Below are 15315 nucleotides of genomic sequence, written 5' to 3' on the forward strand. Positions count from 1 at the left end.
AAAACTGAAACGAGATAGTGAAACATATACTAAGCCATTAAGCCTTAAAACTGCCCTAAGACTTTTGGGACATTCTGTATTTGGATACAGTTTTCTGGGCAATAAATTTAATCTCTAAATATGAAAATAATCTAAAAATAAAGCCAGTATAATGATATTTAAGTACATGCTAATATTATTTTTGATATGAGTATTATGCTTTATACAATACAAATGCCGATCTGGTTGTAGATAATCATTACAAATATTTTCTTTTATACACATGTGCTCTCAGCATCATTTCTCCTTGAACCCTGCAACTCCCAATCTTGTCTTTAAATTATACTTTGAATAATCATACTATTTCATTCCTTTGTAATGTGAAATTTATATGACATATTGAAAGTAGTTTAAAAATATCTGATGTCCATGTTTCATGGAAGTTGATTTAATAAGTAAAACATATGGAGATTGCTTTAAAGAGACTATCCTATTCTTTTCGTGATTTATTTTTAAATGGAGAATCTAAAGCCTAAGAACAAAGGCATCCTTTTTTGGGGGGACATTGTGCCATAACTGAAGCTCATGAAATATGGAAAGAATAGCTTTACATTAAATGCCTCTACTTCATTATCTACTCATTTCTGAACTATTTGTTACCAAATCTCCTTACACTCACCAGCCTTCTTAAGGTATGGCACCCTAATCTCTTAGTCAATGCTCTTTTTTCCATTCTTGTCTGCTATATGTGACACTGTTCATCATCCCTTCCTTCCTGAAAATGTTATTTGAATGTTTTATGTTCTTGATTTTCTTTGAAGAAGTACCCATCTCCTTTGGTGTCTCTTCTTCCTTATTCTGACTCAATAATTTGGGATTTCCTGTAAAATTCTTTTTTTTTTTTAATTTCATTTTTCTTTTGCCTTTATGCTTCCTCTCTCAATCTTATTCATTCCCATGATTTTAACTGGTATGTAAATGTCTCTTAAAATTATTTCTAGCCCTAACCTCATTATTGTTTCAATACCATATTTCCAATTATTTATTGAATATTATTCCAGGAAATAGAGATTTGAAAATATGTTGACCCACTCTAACATGTGACTTGACTCTTTGCAAAATTGGTGAGGTTAATGATAAATCTGACTTTTATATGCTGATTTGAGTCTTACATAATACTTTACATTGTTATCCAGATTCATCCTCACAACTCTGAGAGATAGGTTCAAATACTTATTTTACATATGAGAAAACCGATTTAGAGAGGTTTCAGTGACTTGACCTAGGTACACAGTGTTTGAAGTGGAATTAAAACCCAAATCTTCCTAACTCAAGTACTTCCTGATGTTTAGCAATTAAATGGAACAATCTGCCTTCAAAAATATGAGGATTTGTAAAAAGTAACAATAAGTAGTTCTTTTGAGGTATAACGTAGGTTTGGGGATGGGATTAGATGTTTAATTTGGTTTGGGGATGGGATTAAGGCCAGTATCAGAAGGATAACTGTTTTGGGAAGGCCAACTGTGGGCTGACAGGCTAACAGGTCCAGTCCAGGCAGGGCCTGTCCTGAGCTAACAAACACAGACCACTATATAACAGGGACGGATCATTGGATTTATTAAACAAGGGAAGGTAAAAAAGGGATTTGGGATAATCCTAAACTAATGTCAACTACCTAAACAGCATCCCCCCCATCTAAATATCTCTTCACAGATTTTAAGCTACACTAATCTTACCTATATGTCTAAAGACCCCAGACCCTAATATAAACTTACACTAACCCCCCCCCAAAACCCCTTTTGATGCCTAACTGCCAGGAGAGGTCCTGGATCCAGATGAACCTCAGACCTGATCTTACAGACAGATGGTTCAGGATCACACCAGAAAGCTCTCTAGATACCAGCCAGCAGGGAAGTAGGTATGATGGAAAAGATAAGATAGAAACAGCCACCAATGATAGAACTATTGATTTAATAAATAAGACAAGAAGCTGGTACTTTGAAAAAACAAACAAAATAGACAAAGTACTGGTCAATCTAATTTAAAAAAGGAAGGAAGAAAAGCAAATTAACAGCATCAAAGATGAAAAGGGGGACATCACCTCCGATGAAGAGGAAATTAAGGCAATCATTAAAAATTACTTTGCCCAATTATATGGCAATAAATACACCAATTTAGGTGATATGGATGAATATATACAAAAATACAAACTGCCTAGACTAACAGAAGAAGAAATAGATTTCTTAAATAATCCCATATCAGAAAATGAAATCCAACAAGCCATCAAAGAACTTCCTAAGAAAAAATCCCCAGGGCCTGATGGATTCACCAGTGAATTCTATCAAACATTCAGGGAACAGTTAATCCCAATACTATACAAACTATTTGACATAATAAGCAAAGAGGGAGTTCTACCAAACTCCTTTTATGACACAAACATGGTACTGATTCCAAAACCAGGCAGGTCAAAAACAGAGAAAGAAAACTATAGACCAATCTCCCTAATGAATATAGATGCAAAAATCTTAAATAGGATACTAGCAAAAAGACTCCAGCAAGTGATCAGAAGGGTCATCTACCATGATCAAGTAGGATTTATACCAGGGATGCAGGGCTGGTTCATTATTAGGAAAACCATCCACATAATTGACCACATCAACAAGCAAACCAACAAGAACCACGTGATTATCTCAATAGATGCAGAAAAAGCCTTTGATAAAATACAACACCCATTCCGATTAAAAACACTAGAAAGCATAGGAATAGAAGGGTCGTTCCTAAAAATAATAAACAGTATATATCTAAAACCATCAGCTAATATCATCTGCAATGGGGATAAACTAGATGCATTCCCAATAAGATCAGGAGTGAAACAAGGATGCCCATTATCACCTCTACTATTTGACATTGTACTAGAAACACTAGCAGTAGCAATTAGAGAAGAAAAAGAAATTGAAGGCATCAAAATAGACAAGGAGACCAAGTTATCGCTCTTTGCAGATGACATGATGGTCTACTTAAAGAATCCTAGAGATTCAACCAAAAAGCTAATTGAAATAATCAAGAACTTTAGCAAAGTTGCAGGATACAAAATAAACCCACATAAATCATCAGCTTTTCTATATATCTCCAACACAGCTCAGTAGCAAGAACTAGAAAGAGAAATCCCATTCAAAATCACCTTAGACAAAATAAAACACCTAGGAATCTATCTCCCGAGACAAACACAGGAACTATATGAACACAACTACAAAACACTCTCCACAGAACTAAAACTAGACTTGAGCAATTGGAAAAACATTAACTGATCATGGATAGGACGAGCCAATACAATAAAAATGACCATCGTACCCAAACTTATTTATCTATTTAGTGCCATACCCATTGAACTCCCAAAATATTTCTTTACTGATTTAGAAAAAACCATAACAAAATTCATCTGGAATAACAAAAGATCAAGGATATCCAATGAAATAATGAAACAAAACACATATGATGGGGGCCTTGCAGTCCCAGACCTTAAACTATATTACAAAGCAGCAGTTATCAAAACAATTTGGTACTGGCTAAGAGACAGAAAGGAAGATCAGTGGAATAGACTGGGAGAAAGCGACCTCAGCAAGACAGTATACAATAAACCCAAAGATCCCAGCTTTTGGGACAAAAATCCACTATTTGATAAAAACTGCTGGGAAAACTGGAAGACAGTGTGGGAGAGATTAGGTTTGGATCAACACCTCACACCCTACACCAAGATAAATTCAAAATGGGTGAATGACTTAAACATAAAGAAGGAAACCATAAGTAAATTGAGTAAACACAGAATAGTATACATGTCAGACCTTTGGTAGGGCAAAGAATTTAAAACCAAGCAAGACATAGAAAGAATCACAAAATGTAAAATAAATAATTTTGACTACATCAAATTAAAAAGCTTTTGCACAAACAAAACCAATGTAACTAAAATCAGAAGGGAAACAACAAACTGGGAAAAAATCTTCATAGAAACCTCTGACAAAGGTTTAATTACTCAAATTTATAAAGAGCTAAAACAATTGTACAAAAAATCGAGCCATTCTCCAATTGATAAATGGGCAAGGGACATGGATAGGCAGTTCTCAGATAAAGAAATCAAAACTATTAATAAACACATGAAGAAGTGTTCTAAATCTCTTATAATCAGAGAGATGCAAATCAAAACAACTCTGAGGTATCACCTCACACCTAGCAGATTGGCTAACATGATAGCAAAGGAAAGTAATGAATGCTGGAGGAGATGTGGCAAAGTAGGGACTTTAATTCATTGCTGGTAGAGTTGTGAACTGATCCAACCATTCTGGAGGGCAATTTTGAACTATGCCCAAAGGGAGACAAAAGAATATCTACCCTTTGATCCAGCCATAGCACTGCTGGGTCTGTACCCCAAAGAGATAAGGGACAAAAAGACTTGTACAAAAATATTCATAGCTGCGCTCTTTGTGGTGGCCCAAAACTGGAAAACGAGGGGATGCCCATCAATTGGGGAATGGCTGAGCAAATTGTGGTATATGTTGGTGATGGAATACTATTGTGCTAAAAGGAATAATAAAGTGGGGGAATTCCATGGAGACTGGAACGACGTCCAGGAAGTGATGCAGAGCGAGAGGAGCAGAACCAGGAGAACATTGTACACAGAGACTGATACACTGTGGTATAATAGAACGTAATGGACTTCTCCATTAGTGGCGGTGTAATGTCCCTGAACAATCTGCAGGGATCCAGCAGAAAAAAACACTATTCATAAGCAGAGGATAAACTGAGGGAGTAGAAACACCGAGGAAAAGCAACTGCCTGACTACAGTGGTTGAGGGGACATGACAGAGGAGAGACTCTAAAGGAAACCCTAATGCAAATATTAACAACATGGCAATGGGTTCGAATCAAGAACACATGTAATACCCAGTGGAATCACGCGTTGGCTAAGGGGGGTGGGTCGGAAGAAAAGAAAATGATCTTTGTCTTTAATGAATAATACTTGGAAATGATCAAATAAAATATTATAAAAAAAAAAAAAAGAAACAGCCACCAAAAGAAAGCAGCCAGTCCCCTCCGGGTCAAAACTAGAGAAGAGAGAGCACATGCTTAAGTCCAACTGTCTCTTAGTAACAGCTGAATTCTCCCCTACAGAATTTCAGAATCTTTTACTCTGCTTTTGCAGCTCCCTGCAGACCCACCTCATCTGCTCTCTTACTTATAACAGAGGAGTTCTGTCTTAACTGCCAAAACCCACTATCTCTATTACCACCAAAAGGGGTTTTGGGGGGGTTAGTTGTCTTTTTTAGTAGGCTATAGAGAGACTGGAGAATATCAAGAAAGGTACATGTAAGTTTGGTTGTGAAGTATTTAACAAAAAATGTATATTTGGTGCTAGAGGTAGTAATAGGGAGCCATTGGCATGCATTGAGTAGGGGAGAGATATAATGAAACCTGTACTTTGATAATATCAATTTTATAATCTTCCAGCTACAAAAGACAGATTGGAAAGGGAAGAGATTTGAGACAGAGGGGGCCATTAGGAATCTATTGCAGTAATCCAAGCACATGGTAGCTGTGTGAGCAGAGAGAAGGGGATGTAACTAATTGACATGTATAGGTAGAATCAACAAGACTTAATAAATGGTTAGATATGTTGAACAGATAAGACTCGGGTGTTGCAAAGCTGGGTAATTGGAAGGATAGTGGTGCTTTTGGTAGGAAAAAGTAGTTTTACAAAATAAGTTGGTTTGGGAGTAGGGAATAACAAGTTGGTTTTGATACATTGATTGTGAGATTCCTTATGGGACATCAAGTTCAAAATGTCTAGCAGGCAATTGGTGTGGTACAACTAAAATCAGGAAAGATACTAAGACTGGATATATAGGTCCAAGTGTCATGTCATACAAAAAAAATACACTTTGGAGCAGAACGTAGCATATGTGGTCTATAACACTCCCTACTGCAGCTCAACCCATATTAAAATGTAATTAGGAAATATTTAATAAAATAAATAAAAATACAACAAGATATAATGTTAAGATATAGTTTTCTAAATCAATATGTGGCCTGCAAGGATCCTGCAGAGAATAGTGGCCCCTGTTTCATTCTGAATTTGACTCCACTACTATAGAAGGAAGAGAAAAACTTAATAGTCCATGTAAGAGGTAATGAGGGTCTGCATTAAGGTTGGCAGAAGCTAAATAAATAGAGAGAAGGGAACAAATATATGAGATAAGGTAGAGCTAGAAGCAGGAAGAGTTGGCAAATAATTCCAATGTTTTTGGTATTTCCCCTTCCCTGAAATATCCTTCAATGCTCTCAAGTGTGTATTGCTTCTAGTATGATTTTTCTCCCTGTACATTTGGTTTAGTTTATCTGCTCTTCCCAACTTCATTTTCTTATGTTACATTTCCATTTCCATTTGGAAACATCAAGTATCAAGGTGAGATTCCAAACTGAATTGTCGCACTATTATAAGTGATGAAAATAAATTCTTAAAGAAATGACAGCAACTCTCATTTATTTGTTGGATTTGTTAGTGAAAAGAGATTTATGCTTTATTTTTAAAAATTGGTCTTGTTAATTTCATTAAGGTAGGGACCTTCCCATGAGGGATTTCCTCTCCTAATATAGACCCATTTCTTCTCTGTAAAGCCATCTTAGAGAATTTCCTAGGAAGTGTTGCTCAAGTTTACATAGCCAGTAACTTAAGCCGAGTTCTTCTTGACTTCCCAGGTAGCCTTCTATTCATTATGCAACACTGTCTCATTCATTTAACTTGATTGCTAAAAATATAAAATCATAGGAATTGAATTCTGGCCTTTAAAGATTTGAAATTGCCAGCCAAATGGAAACAATAGTTAAACAAAATAAAACACAAATAAACCTAAACCCCCATGTTTCTCTCCTTAAGCTCACTTGTTTGGAATTTCTTGACATTAATAACGGATCTGGTACACATTGGAATGAGTAGTAAAGGGCAATGGAAAGTCAGGGCAATTATTGGCTGTGGAAACCCTTCCCCAGATTCAGCCAAACTCACACAGCCCATTACTGACCCCTACACCCCTTACATGGCTACTGTGACTTGAACTTTCACCATCTGGAGACCTGTGAGCTCAGGAAAATCTTTGTGTCTGTCTACAAATCTTAATTATTCTTTTAGAAGCCATCTGTGAGGCTGCTTCAAAATGTTATTTTTGAAAATTTTAACTTATTCACATGAATCCAAGCCAATACATATAGACATTATATAGTAAGATAGCTCCATTCTCCTCTTGTGCTCTGGAGGATGCTACAATACCATATTGAGGAGGAGATAGTAGACTCAGGCAGACTCCCTTCTCAATTATTTTCTCTCTATGAATACAGAATCAGGTGACTTCCACCTAGAGATAAACCTGTCATTTTGTAACTCGGCAACATCTGTATATATAGAAAATGTGTACTTGGAATGTCTCCATGTGGAGTCTTAGGGAGACCAGCAGACCCATCCTGCAGAGTGCTGTCTTTTTGTTCAGTCTTCTAGTCACATACCGTTTTGGAACAGTGGGACCCAAATAGATGCATAGCTGTTGTGTGTATGGAGAGAGCTATTTTCCTTCATGTTGTGCAGTATATCAGAAGTGCCAAAAATGCCCTACTTAAACTTTCCAACAGTTTACTCCCCACTGTCGGAGAGTAAACATAAGAATGGTTTGGAGGAAAACTGGGTTTGAAAGATTTTCCTTATATTTGAATTAATTACATTAAAATAATCTTCAGCTTTCTTATGATAATAATAGCCAAAAGAGAGAAGATTATGTCTGTTTTATAAAAGAAAATGATCTCTATTGCAGAATATCAATATGAATGTTTTTTAAAATTTATGTCTGGTCATTACAAATGAAAGTGAATAATCTACCATTAACATTCATGTACTTTATTCATAACATCAGATTTCAACTTGATGTATATATGTATATATCACCACTATATATATATATGTATACATATATATTAGTATTTAGGAGACTCTCAGGTTTGTGAAAACTTGTATGTTGCCCTATGTCCAAGATTCATTTAGTAGTGATGAAAAAACACCTTCTTGATAGGCAGGATTCCCAGCCCACCCCCACTTTGCAATATGTGCATGTTTATTAATATCTCTGTATATATTTTTCTATCTTGAAGTAGCAAGAGGTAGTTGAAAAATATTCGTCATGTCAAAAAGAATGCTTTACATTGAAACTTATGTACATAATACATACATTTATTTATGTGTGTATGTCTATTTGTGTATCTATACATACATATATATGCAGCTAAGTGGCACAGTGGAGAGAATGCCAAGCCTGGAGTCAAGAAGACTCATCTTCCTAAGTTAAAAACTTTGCCCACACACTTAATAGTTGTGGCCCGGGCAAGTCATGTAACACTGTTTACCTCAGTTTCTTCATCTGTAAAATGAGCTGGAAAAAGGAAATGGCAAAATATTCCAGTATCTTTGTCAAGAAAATACCCAAACCAGGCTCACAAAGTATGGGACATGACTGCACAATGACATATATGTTGCACATATGGCTGTATGTGTATATGTATATTAATGTATATGAGCTGGCAGCCTGATGAAATGACTGAATAATGTGATTTTCTTTTGCTATTTCAAGGGAGTGAAAAAAATAGACCCTGAACTCTATGAAAAATTTGCAGACCACAAATTTGGAGAAGAATCATTGTACCGTGTAGACCTTTGTTCCATGCTGAAGGAAAAGCAAAGCAATGGCTACTACCATTGTGAATCTTCCATTGTGATTGGTGAGTTCAGTTGGGTTTTTAAAAAATCTTTTTTCTTCTCAAATTTTGTGGTAGGCATTAGTAATTAGCAGTCAATATTTAGAGCTCGATGGGGCATGTTACTAAGCCCTTTCACAAGTAACATTTTAGCAACATAGATATTTGTAGAGTTTCTAGTCAGTTCTCATGATTATGGGTCAAGATTTAGGACCTATGGTTTTCATCCTAGGGTTTAGGATTGCCAAGAATAAGCATACCACAATTAGTCAAAATTAACATGTATTAAATTTGCTCATTTTATTGAAAGAAAATTAGGAAAGTTTTTCTTAGAGAAGTCTCTCCCAGCAGTGCCTTTCATACCATACATTTTCATGTTTTATTTTGAAAAGATGCATTGAAGAACCTCCTTTCAGTGTATTTAATGGAAATAGCATTGACCAAACCAGAATTTCACTGTGAGGAAAAAATAAAAGTTTCTTACAAAGATTGAAAACTGCTTCATTGTTTTCCCCTAAAATTTTTTTTTCAGGACAAAAAAACATGTTCTTGAACAAACTGCTCCAAGAATTTATCAGTCTAAGAGAGAATATTTGTAGAAAGAAATTCAATAGTTTTGTGTTTTCGATGGAAACATATTAGAAGGGAGCTATTTTTTGTATCCTAAAACATAAAAGACATTAAAGGGAACTAATCTGCTGAAACTGAACTCCTGTCTTTAACTCCAAAGTGTCTGATTATTATTTTTTTATGAGAACTTGTCTGATTGGTATTCCTTGAGGTGATGTGAAGAGATTCAAAAAAGATTCACATTTATCTAGGAACTCTAAAAGTTTCAAACTAAGATAGTTCTCCATAAAAGAAAGCTTGGAATGAAACCTACAAAACTAATCTGTAAGTATTAGTAGTCTGAAGTTTATTGGAAGTTTGAAAAATATTGGAGTTAATGCTTTGTTTCCAGATTTGCAATAGGAAATGTCCTCAAGAGCTACCATATTTTTCTCCTCAAAACATGAATGTCATAAGCCAGAGATTCCACAAGTAATCTAAATTTCATACTGTAAATCTTCAGTAGTAAGAATATTTTGGAGTCAAAAGTTTTACATTAAAAATTTGCCTCTATCACTTAATCTTGTATGAATCACTTAACCTCAGAGCCTTCATTTCTTCAACTGTAAAATGGGGATTGAATGCGATGACTGAAAGTTCTTTTCTATCTCCAAATGCATAATTTACAATTTCATCATTAGGAGGATTTTCTCATATTCAATGTCTTTTGGATATCCATCTAATTGCTAAGGGGGGAGAGGGCAAAGATCTTAGTCATTTAAAGTTTATCCTAGAGGCAAAAAACCATCACACTTGGAAATGAATGGCACTATAAGCCTTAAAATAACACCTCTATGAATCAAGTAAGAGTTTACTAGTAAATAAATGCTCATTCAGCTGTTTCAGTGTACTATTCAGTTTAAACTATCATTTATCTTTGAATTAACTGACTATTTCTGCTTTTGTTAGAGTACACTTTCTATTAAGAAAATGCCTTTCATATATATTGGGCAGAGTTGTCTCTATTGCTTTGCCAGCCTAGATTGGTTGTAATCAAATCCAGCCTTTATTTCTTGGAGCTTGAATCAAGGATTTTCTTTAACAGGGTACACTGAAACTTCCATTGATATTTTTAAGACCTAGTGACATTTTATATTCAACCCTCCTTATTAGGTAAAGAATCAGTTGTTATTTTCAATCAAGTTTTAGATTTTCTCCTTCATTGGAATGGATATATGATGCATGTCAGTTGAGATGAGGGCACTAGAGCTCAGAAAACAAAGCAGGGATGAAATTTGCTGAATGGAGCAGGTGATGGTGATCAAGGCAGAAATGGAGTCAGAAGCCAAATAAACAGATTGGACACAGATACAAGTAGACCCATCAAGGCAGGAATTCTCAGCTCCATGAGAAGAGTTCCTAGCTAGGAAATCCACAGGAACTGGAGGGAGAAGACGCGAACAGATAGCATGCACCAGCAGCAAAGAAACAATCAAGAGACTAAATCAACAGTCATACTAATGAGGACCAGGCCTGAGCAAGCCTGGCCTAAAGGCCTGGAGCTGGTGAAAGCTGAAAACAGCTACTTGACTAGTTATTGGAGGTGAAAAAGAGACACGTGGTCCTCCAGTAGGAGCTTTTCCCTGACAGTTGATCTTCTGATATATTTTGATACTCTATTGGTTGTTTGTAGATCATTTCATCATGTACTTTATTAATCCTACACAGAATGATGGGCTCCATCAGGTTCCTGTGTAAGTGATTAGGTGATTGAATTAATTGTCTTAAGTATTTTAGTAGGAAGGTCTTGATATCATCATCAGGATCATAAGAAGTGTTGATATATACATGAGTGTCTTTTGGTAAGTTAGACGGTCCTATAGGTGGTATATGGAGTGTATCTCCGATGATTATTTAGTTTTTGTTGTAAATATTATTTGGTGATGATAAAGAATGAGTGATGAAAACATTAGGAACATATATAATCTTTATTGATGACAACAACAATGATCATGTAAATGAAGGCATTTACTAATTTTGCTAGATTAAATTTATTTGATGATAATGTTTCTAAACAACTGACTTAGAAACTGTCTGTAGTTATCTTTCCTAAGCAATCATAACTGCTGTTTTGACTCCCACTTTGACTGCCTTAGAACATAAAAATATAGGACTAATATGTGTGAGGCACTGTGCTAAATTATATTATACACATGGCTTCTTTTAAAGACCTTTACCTACAACTAAATTATCCTTGCTGAAAAGTGTTTCTCCTGAGGTCTTCCTCCATAGCTGGACCAAAGTCATCTAGATGTATTTTTAGGCAGTTAGATGGCACAGTGAATAGAGTGCCAGGTTTGGAGTCAGGAAGACCTGACCCCAAATCCAGCCTTGGCCACTTACTAGCTGTGTGATCCCAGACAACTCACTTAACTATGTTTGCCTCAGTTTTTTTATCTGTAAAATGAGCTGGAAAAGGAAATATCAAACCATTTCCAGTATCTTTGTCAAGAAATCCCAAAATTGGGGTCACAAAAAGTCAGACATGACTGAAAACAACCAAACAACAATGTATATATGTATGTGTTTAACAACATATATGTATTCACACACACATCTGCTTCCTAGCCTTTTGAAAGCTATAGCTTTGATTATGAATTTGATGTATAAAAATGTTGGCAGTAATAAGTTTTACTCTTAAGGTTTATTATCAAGTTACTATATGAGAAAGCCAAAAAGGCTAGGTGACTTTAAAGACTGAATGCACAGAGATAAATGAAGAGATATGGAGGATCACAGAAGACCATGATTAAAAGAAAAAACCTTGAATATTATACAACAAGAAATAATACAAGAAAAATTTCAAAGAAGTTCTGAAAAGTCAAAGTATTAAGAGATCAAATTCACATATTGTTGCCAAGGTGAAGGAGAAAACCAAATACCTATGCTGCAAATTCTCAGACCCAATATGAATGATCTTCACAATTTGATAACAAACAACAAATTTGGCAGTCTTAACTAGAAAATAGCACATAAAATATGAAGGAAAGGATAATTCCAATAATTGAAGCATTGCTCTGTTACTCAACTATTTGATAAGAGACTTAAAGTAACATTTTGAAAAACCTAAGAGTTCAAATTTTAATCCAGAATGACATACCCTGCAACCCTGAGCCCACTTATTTAAAAAAGTAAACATTAGAAAGCTCATTTGAAGCATTTCTTAAGAGCACACATACACACACACACACCCCCCATAAACTGATTACAGACTTATAAACACTTCAAACAACAGAAACACAGTAAAGGTAATTAAGTACAATTATCAATAAAATATTAAAGATTAAGATAAACTTTCTTCCGTTTAAAGGTTATTTTTCTTTAATATTGATATGTTGATATTCAAGAAAGAATACAGAAGAATCATCAAGTCAAAGTCAAACCAATAATATAAGGGAAATGTAAATAGCAAAAGATAGGGAGCTAGAATGTTTGAAAGACTGAAGTCCTTGATTACCTATATTTGAGTCAGAATTTTTTTGTGGGAGGAAAACCTAGTGGAAAGTTACATCAATGGGAGAAAGGAGGTAAGTTACAGAGGGTAGAGGATGATGCACTCACACAAACCTTGTAGGCAGTTATAAAATGGATAATTTCTTTTACTTCTCACGAAGATAGAGTAGTGCTCTGGAAGCATAACATTAAAGCAACAGAGGGGAATGGGATGAAGGAAGCAGAGGAGTGAGAAGGTAAAAATCTGAATCCTAGAGGGAGAAAACAAAAGGTGCCATAAAGAGGAGGAATGACTATGGCAAGAGTTTAGGGACATCATATTTGGTTTCATCTGGGGAACTGGTATGTTAGGAAGTTACTTACTCTGATAATTTATTATAGCTACATGGACAATAATTCCACCCTATTGAAAGGGCAGCCAGCACCCATGGTAGTTTTGGTGGGGAATCCTAGAAGCAGAAATAAAGTAACATGTTGTCAGTAAGGAGAAATAGCATCGCAAGGGCAGGAGGTAGGAGCAGTACTCATAACTTGAGCTTAGAGTGATTCTTACCACATAGCATCACTTCCATCCTTCATGAATTGAACATACTACACAAATACACATACCCCTCTGATCTTATCTTCCTAAGAAAGTGAGGCTGAGGGTAGGCAACTTACCCAAGATTACATGCCTTGTAAGTGTCCCAGAAAGGAGTAGATCCTATGTCTACCTGACTCCTAGATCCATCACTCTATACACGAGAACATAACATAGGCATGGGGTAGAAGGAATTAAAACCTGGGATTTTCACTTTCATGACTGACATAGAATAAAGAAGCAACAAGTAATAATATAAAATAAAAAAATGAAATTCAGAATAAATTTGAAGGGAAGAGAAATAATGAAACTAACAAGGTTTTTGGAAAAGGGCATAGCAAAAGAAAGATTTTTAAAATTAGAAGTTGGAGTTGAATAACTCACCTAACTAGACCAAGAGGAAGAAGAAATAGATAACACAATAAAAATTTCTTTCTTTTAATTTAAATTATGTCATTAAAAACTTCTTTTTCTCTTAATTTGTGTAAATTCAAAGATTATAAGACAGTGCAGAAAATAGGAACTAGGGATGGGAGGGAAGCCCCTATGGAAATACACTGACATTGAAATACAGTGTGAGTAAAGGTAATACAAAGTACAAAATTTAAAAAGTAAGGATAAAAATAAATAGAAACGAAATACAGAAGACTGACAAAAGTTTTAAATGAGTATGGATTAAACAATCCATTAAAATGAAGGTAATGGCAGAATGATAAAAACAGATCTTAATCTATTGTATATACAAGCCACATCTAAAATGAATACAATAAAAATGAAAGGCTAAAACAAAATTTACTATGATACATAGTAAAGTATTACGAAACTTACAAAGATGTGTTTTTAATGTGATTAAACAGTATACAGATCAAAACTCCCAAACTAGCAAGTTCAATTAAAAATATAGAAATCTTAATAAATATACCCATAAACATACCCTTTTCCTACAGTTACTTGACAAAGTTCTAGAAATATTAGCAGTAAGACTAGAAAAAGAAATTAAAACTAGTTAGCAAAGGGAAGACAAAATTAATCCTTTGTGTTGATGACAAGATGATTTACATACAGGGAAAAAGCATTTATACAGCTATTACAATGTGCCAGGCACTATACTAAAGTTTTTTTTTTTAACAAATATTATTTTATTTGATCCTCATAACAACCCTGTAAAGTAGATGTTATTATTCTCTCCAATTCACAGTTGATAAACCGAGGCAAGCAGAGGTTAAGTAATTTTCCCAGGGTCACACAACTGGTAAATGTCCGATTTCAATTCACATCTTCCTGACTCCAGACCCAGTGCCTTATTTCCTATATTACCAGCTGCCTCTACATGATTACAAATTGGTAGAGAATTGGCCATGAAAAAAAAAAAACCCAAGCCTAATTGAGACAATTTCAACAAAGTAGCAGAATACATAGTAAATTTTAAAATGTACAGAACCTTAAAGTAAATAATAGAAAGGGAAATCCCATTCAAAATAACTGCCATATGAATAATATCTGAAGTTAACCTACCAAGACAAACTCCACATTATTTAAATACCATAATAAAATAATCTTTAAAGGATGACTTAAATAATTAGAGGTGTAAACGTTGTTCATGGTTGGGAGACTTCAATATAAGCAAACTACAATACTACCTAGGTTAATTTATGTAGTTAGTAGTATTCCAAGATACTTATTAGACAAAACAGAATTTAAATAAATAAAAAATTTAGACTATCTAGGGAAATAATTGGGAGAAAAAAGAAATAAATTTATTTCCTAAAGCGATCAGAGGAAAAGGAAAAGAACCAATTTGTTCTAAAATATTTATAGCAACTCTTTTTATGGTGGCAAAGAACTGGAAATCTAGGGAATAGCCATTCACTGGGGAATGGCTGAACAGGTTGTGGCATATGTTTGCG

At 34.8% G+C, this 15315-nt stretch overlaps 1 protein-coding gene across 11 annotated transcripts in view; it reads left to right on the forward strand.

Annotated features, from left to right (window-relative positions):
- AKAP7 (A-kinase anchoring protein 7) overlaps positions 1 to 15315 on the forward strand; it is a 218735-nt gene that overhangs the window by 108285 nt on the left and 95135 nt on the right. For 10 of the 11 annotated variants that reach the window (XM_016428895.2, XM_016428896.2, XM_056818788.1 and 7 more), the window contains one exon: positions 8643 to 8790. In XM_016428895.2, the coding sequence (XP_016284381.2) occupies positions 8643 to 8790 (148 nt within the window). Of the gene's footprint in view, positions 1 to 8642; positions 8791 to 9298; positions 13683 to 15315 lie in introns of those variants that run through there. The other variant, XM_016428902.2, reaches the window with a different exon arrangement.

This window comes from Monodelphis domestica, chromosome 2 (assembly GCF_027887165.1).
Source record: "Monodelphis domestica isolate mMonDom1 chromosome 2, mMonDom1.pri, whole genome shotgun sequence".
In the NCBI taxonomy this organism is placed as follows: domain Eukaryota; kingdom Metazoa; phylum Chordata; class Mammalia; order Didelphimorphia; family Didelphidae; genus Monodelphis; species Monodelphis domestica.